General features: G+C 32.9%; 1 protein-coding gene across 1 annotated transcript; it reads right to left on the reverse strand.

Annotated features, from left to right (window-relative positions):
* Positions 1 to 5,484: 5,484 nt before the first annotated feature.
* Positions 5,485 to 5,898, reverse strand: LOC112528514 (extensin-like). Its single transcript, XM_025139544.1, has one exon. The coding sequence runs from the start codon at positions 5,896 to 5,898 to the stop codon at positions 5,485 to 5,487; it is 414 nt and encodes a 137-aa protein (XP_024995312.1).
* Positions 5,899 to 6,709: the final 811 nt, after the last annotated feature.

The raw sequence follows: 6,709 nt of genomic DNA on the forward strand, positions 1-6,709 counted from the left end.
TATATATATATATATATATATATATTGATTAATGGGTTGGGTTCACGTGAGACCAAGAGTTTTTCGTGAGACCCGTAAGACCAATTTATGTTCATTGATCAACTTTATGATCTAATGATCTAATGGTCTAAAGTTGTACGGTGACAATTTTGTGATTATTGAGAAGTCTCGTAGCAATTTTGTGTTTATGAATGTTCAGATTGTAGATCTAATCCAATGATTAATAATTGGTCTTATGGGTCTCAGGAAAAACCTTTTGTTTCACATGATCCCAAGTCTTTGATTAATAGTTTTATATATTAAGTAATATTTGCATTAAGTTTACAATTTAGGTATTTTGTGTTTTTAAATTGTAAATTACTATTAAAAAAATTAATTAAAAATAAAAATTAGTAAAAACAAAAAATAGAACTCTTAACAAAATAAAAGTTCATTAACAAAAATTAAAAAATATGTATATCGATTATAGTTTTTTTGCCAATTTTTATTTGATGATTATTTATTAATTATATATAGTTTTACTACCAGAGATCTTTTTTAATATTCAATAGATCTATAATTTTTAATATTTGTTTTAATAATTTGATTGAAGTTGATGTCGGTCATCGTCTGAAAATACGTTTAAAAATTCACACGTTGGGATTTTGAAATCACGTTGTTTTGTGAAGATCACCACAAGTCTTTGAGAAGTATGACAATAAGATTTTTGATGTATGTATTTTTATATAGTTTTTATATTTATATATATTTTCTTTAAACATGTAACTATTATTTTACCCCTTCATTTAATTCATGGGTGACATTTGGTAACCCTACCAGTACCACACCTACTAATTCCTCTATCAAGGCCACAATTGCTTCCACTTTCCCTTTTATTATAAGTCATAACAAATTAATGTTCAATGCCAAATTATAGGTGAAAGATATTATCAGATGGTAGAGTTGATGTAAGAAACGTAAAATTTTGATCAACATATATTTGTTTCATAAATGATGATGACGACGAACAAATGAAAAGGAAGCAAGAACGAAGAAACAACGATGACAATGTTGTTTTAGAAGGGATGTGGTTGGTAATATTGGCTCCATACATGTTGACTAAGATGAAGGATGGGAACAGTGGCTAAAATTACAAGTTTGTCTTGGAGATGTCTTTTACTAATCTCTCTCTCTCTCTATATATATATATTAAAGGAAAAACCAAAAGTATTGAGGTGACATCATGAGAATTGAGTATTGAAGTGTTGGTGAATTGTGGTTGAGTTTGAGATATCCCACATTGGTGAAGAGTTGAAAATATTGAGGTGTTGGTGAATTGTGGTTGAGTTTGAGATATCCCACATTGGTGAAGAGTTGAAAATTTTGAACAAAATGAAGTGTATAATAAAAGTGGATTAGATGCCTTTGTGTCAAATATGAGGTTTGCCTCATAGGGTTGTCTTTCTTTGGATGACCCTTTTAAAATCTATAACCGTGGTTGGAACCAATCAAAACAAATGGTAGAAATTATAGTGCAAAATTAATTTTATATATATATATATATATATATATATATATATAAATTGGATGTCTTTGTGTAAAATAAGTGCAAATCTATATATATATTAAAGGAAGAACCAAGAGTATTGCGGTGACATCATGAGAATTAAGTATTGAGGTGTTGGTGAATTGTGGTTGAGTTTGAGATATCCTACATTGGTGAAAAGTTGGAAATTTTGAACAAAATGAAGTGTTGGTTTATTTTGGCCAACCCTTTGTTTGCAAAAAAATACCTTCATAAAAAATCTTTATATATATATATATATAGGGCTCTCTCTATAAATAAGTATATTCACAAGAAATGATGTGTCACCCTAAGAATTGAGTATTATATATTTCTTGCATTGAGGTTGAGTTTGTGTATCCCACATTGATAGAGAGATGAATGATCGACAATTGAATGTAGGTATATAAGAGGAGGTTGATGTGTCTTTATTTTGACTCACGGGGTTGTGTTCTCTTGGCTAATCTAATAAACTCATATCACTGGTTCATGTTGGTTAACCCTCTAATTCATGGGGTTTGTTCATTTTGACGAACCCTCTATTTGCAAAAAAGTTGTCTATATAAAAAAATTAATATATCAATAAAAAAGATAACTAGGAAATAATAAGGTGGCATCATTAAAACCAAATATTTTAACATTCTTGCATTGTGGTTGGATTTTGGTATCCACATTCAGAGGCGGAAGGCCTGCTGGGCTATTAGGGGCCATGGCCCCTGAGGTTTTTTTTAGAAATACATTACACGTATGATTCATTTAAGGTTTTTTAATAATAAAAAATTGTTGGGCCCCTCCACTTTCATCCTGATTCTGCTTCCATAGTTCCATTTCAAAGTTCCATGCTTCCATTCCAAGTTTCCAAGTTCCAATTCTACAGACTGTGAGACCGTACGACCGTGCGATTGTACGAACCTGCGAGTGCATGTRCGACTTCGACTTCGACTTCGACCGTTCGACGGAAACTCCTCCGGCTTCGGCAATCGGCGACATTCCTCCAGAATCCAGTCCAGTGCGGCAGTGAGTTCACGACTGTGTGAGTGTGCCGTGTGCGAACTACGACTGACCTTAGTTCCGCCTCTGCCCTCTGCCTGTATCGACTGATTCGACGGTAACTCTATGCTATTATCGACTGACCGTGTGCGAACTACGACTGACCGTGTGCGAACTACGACTGACCGTGTGCGAACTACAAACTCTGTGCTATTATCGACGATTCGACGGTAACTCTTATAGTCTTATTGCTTTGCTTCTTGACTTCTTCTCCCCATTCCCATATGTATAAAATTCTACCGTATGTGCGTATGTCGGTATGTGATATGTCCGTATGTATAATATGTGTATAAATTTGCTTAGTGATTAGGTGATTTAGGTCTAAAATTTGTTTGATATTTTGATTGATTTGGTTTAAAATATTATTACTTGAGTTGAGTTGATCCTTGATTAACAGATTTGATGATATAAATCAAAGCTTTTAGCCTCTTATGTAGCCTTTCTTAGCCTGTTACGGTGTTACCTGTMTGGCTGTATATAAATCCATTATCCATGGCTGTTAAAATATTATGGCTGTAGCCTGTAAGTTACAGTGTACTGTGTACAAAGATGACCCAATAATCCAAGATTGCTACAGCCTACAAAGGTGGAATTGGAAGTTTGGAACAAGTGGTCAAGAGCTCCACTTTACTTCTTCCAGACAAATGAACAATATCTAGCATTAATGTTCATATTAGTGGGACTACCCAACATATAGATGAATTGCTTTTAAAGTTGTTTAGTTTAGGAATTAGGAAGTTCTTTTTTTTGTCAAATTGTTCAAGTACTTAAGTGTTAAATATGTTCCACATGTAGATGAAGAAAACTCAATCTACCATTCATGGGTTTTTTAAAAGAAAGCATGTAGCTAGTTCTTCTTCTCAAGATCCCGAAGAAACAACAAATGTAGATAATACCCCTGCATCTAGTGTTCCGCCTATCGAAAACCCTTGCAAAAAAACTCAAATGCAAAGTAACGATATTCCTGACTTATCTTCTTCCTACGTTAGCAGAGGGAATCGAGCTCGTAATGAGCATAGTGATCATACACTTGAGCATCATTACCGAGTGGATATCTTTTATGAAGCAATTAATTGTCAATTAATGGAATTAGATCATCGTTTCAGTGATGGTTCCATGGAGATGCTTCGTCTTGCTTCAACTCTAGATCCTAAAAATGCGCATGAGACTTTTAGAAGTCTTGATGTACGACAACTAGTAGAGAAGTTTTATCCTGAAGATTTCAGTGATCATGAGAAAACAATTCTGAAAATGCAACTTCAACATTATGCTATTGATGTCGTTCAACATGTAGATTATAAGCAATTGACATCTCTTGCAGAATTGGGTCAATGGTTGGTAAGGACTAGAAGAGAAACCACTTTTGATCTTATTTATCGACTAATAAGTCTGTTACTTACTCTTCCAGTATCTACCGCGACAACCGAGAGATCGTTTTCAGCAATGAATATTGTGAAAACAAGAATACGAAATAAAATGGATGATGAGTTTCTAAATGACTCGTTACTTTTGTTCATMGAAAGGGAAGTAGCTGAAAAGATTAGTTTGGAGGAAATTGTGGAAGACTTCAAGGTCGCGAAAGATAGACGGGTTCCACTTTGATTTGTGATGTTTGACATCTTTATATTTAACGTTTAGTTTTAGAGTTTTACTATGTTATAACTTTGGATAATGTATTTTTGGTACATTTGAAATATATAATATACTAGTTCCGGCCCCTACGGTTAGAAAGTTTGTGTTCCGCCCCTGTCCACATTGATTAGAAATTGATACGTCAATGAGAAAAATGAGTATATAAGATAAATATGAGTTCCCTATGAAAATTAAAAGGTTCATTTGGCTATATAAACCATGTTTATCTTTAAATATTTGGAGCAATTGTCTAAACTCACGTGGTTGGATCATTTTGATTGAACTTCCAAACATATGCAATTGACTCATTTTGGCCAACCCTTTTTTTGTGACAAAATTAATCTATACTAAATATTAATTAATTGAAGAGATAATTTTAATATGTTTTTGAAAGTAAGAAGCAGTTACATGATGCAACACCCTAATAATTGAATATTCTTCAATCTTAAATTGTGATTGACAAAAATGTTGGATATGTAAAATGAGGTTCAGATGCCTTTGTGACAACTCATAAGGTTGGTTCATTTTGGTTGGTTCTCTTAACATTTGTGGTTAGAACATTTTGGCCGACCCTCCGAACACATGGGGTTGGTTTATTTTGGCCAACTCTCTTTTTACATGAAGTGTTAATCAATATTAAAATTTAATTATATATATAATCTTTATTCTTTCTATATTTAAAAGTAAGAACCACAACCATCAATGTGACACCCTAAAATTGAGTATGATTTAATCTTGAATTATGATTAGTTTTGTCTATCAATATTATAAAGCAAGATTGAGATGTCTCTGTGGCAATTCATAGGGCTGACTTTCCTTGAATGATTCTCTAAACTCATGGTGCTTAACTTATTTGGTTGATTCTCCTAACATATGATTTTTGGCTAACCCTCTTTTAAAAAAAAAATCTATATTAAAAGTTAAATTAATTAATTAATTAAATTAATTAATAATTCATCAATGCTTTATTGTTTCTTTTTCCGTTTTGCATTGAATTGGAGTGAATTCTCATCACCAAAAGTGGTGATAATTCCAAAGCAATTCAGCCTTCTGTATCCACAATTTTGAAACAAACAATCCGATCTTCCAAATCAGTTGGTGAAAGTGAATGAGTAAAATTCAACGATTTTCAATATCAAATCGTTAAATTAAGCAAGAGAAAACAGATTTCCATTATCAAAATCAATGAAACATTTCTGCAAATCTAAATCTAAAACTAAAAGAAATGAATAATTCATATGAAAATGGAGACAATTAAGTTAAGAAGAAGTTATCGGACCTGGAGACGGAACTGGACTCGGTGGACTAAATGCAAGTGGAGGATCCGTCGTAGCTACAGCAGGAGGAGTGACTATAGACACTGGAAGAGGAGGCGGCAGCGGCGGCGATGATGATGGATCAGTAGGCGACGCAGATGGTGGTGGTGGTGGTGCGTCGGAATTGAAGGTAGGATCGGATGGATTAGATGCATTAGGAACGGTGACAGAGGGGAAAGGAAACTGTAACGGTGGCGGAGGAGAGTAATCAGGAAGCGAGCAATATTCTCCGGTGCATTTATGAGATTTTGGATGAATGTTGCGGCCGAAGAGGCCGAATCCGACGACGAGACCAGTAACAACAATGGCGGCGACGATAAAGATGAAGATCTTCGTTGCTTTACCAATGTAACACATTATTGTTCCTCTCTCTCTAAGAAATTTGCAGAAGCTCGGAAGAAATGAAAATGGCGGATTTCGTTATGTTAGAAGACGTAAGAGTGGTTGTACTAATTTCCAGGGTTGAAATTAAGAGGTTCAATAGGATGCACTTCTTGTAATGCGTAAAGTACAACATGTGAAAGCGTACTGTTTTGGATTTAGAAATTGTTATGGAAAAATAAGGATTGGAGCAAAAGGTGGTGACCTGGCAGCGTTGGCACGTGAAGCCAAATTAGGTTTTTCTCGGTCGCTATTCGCTACTCCCTCCCGTGACCATCAAATTTTAAAGGGGTGTTTGGATGGATTATGAATATGGTTTGATTTTGATTTTTGATTTGATTAATTATAATTAAGAAAACAAATTTGTGAAAATTATATATAATTTTTAGATTAAATTATAACGATACTTGTGTAATGCAACGATATACATCTTGAAATTTTTAGAGTAAATTATAACGGTACTTGTGTAATGCAGCGATATACATCTTGATCTTAAATTTTCATTTTATTTTTTTATCTCAATCAATGTTATAATAAGGTCTTATGTGATTTTGAAAAAACGATGATATTTTTATTTTTGAATAAAATCTAAATTTGAATATATCATAAAAATTTGACAAAATTATATCGATATTAGTATCAAATTAACTATTTAGAATTCTTCATCTTTTGTATAATTTTTTAATTCAATTTTTATTATAATTTAATTTAAGTTCAATAATGAAGTAATTTATATTTGGTTTAATAATATAATTTTCTTATAAAGATAATAGTTAATTATTTTGTT

The sequence above is a fragment of the Cynara cardunculus genome (assembly GCF_001531365.2).
Source record: "Cynara cardunculus var. scolymus isolate 2C chromosome LG 15, CcrdV1, whole genome shotgun sequence".
NCBI classification, from domain to species: domain Eukaryota; kingdom Viridiplantae; phylum Streptophyta; class Magnoliopsida; order Asterales; family Asteraceae; genus Cynara; species Cynara cardunculus.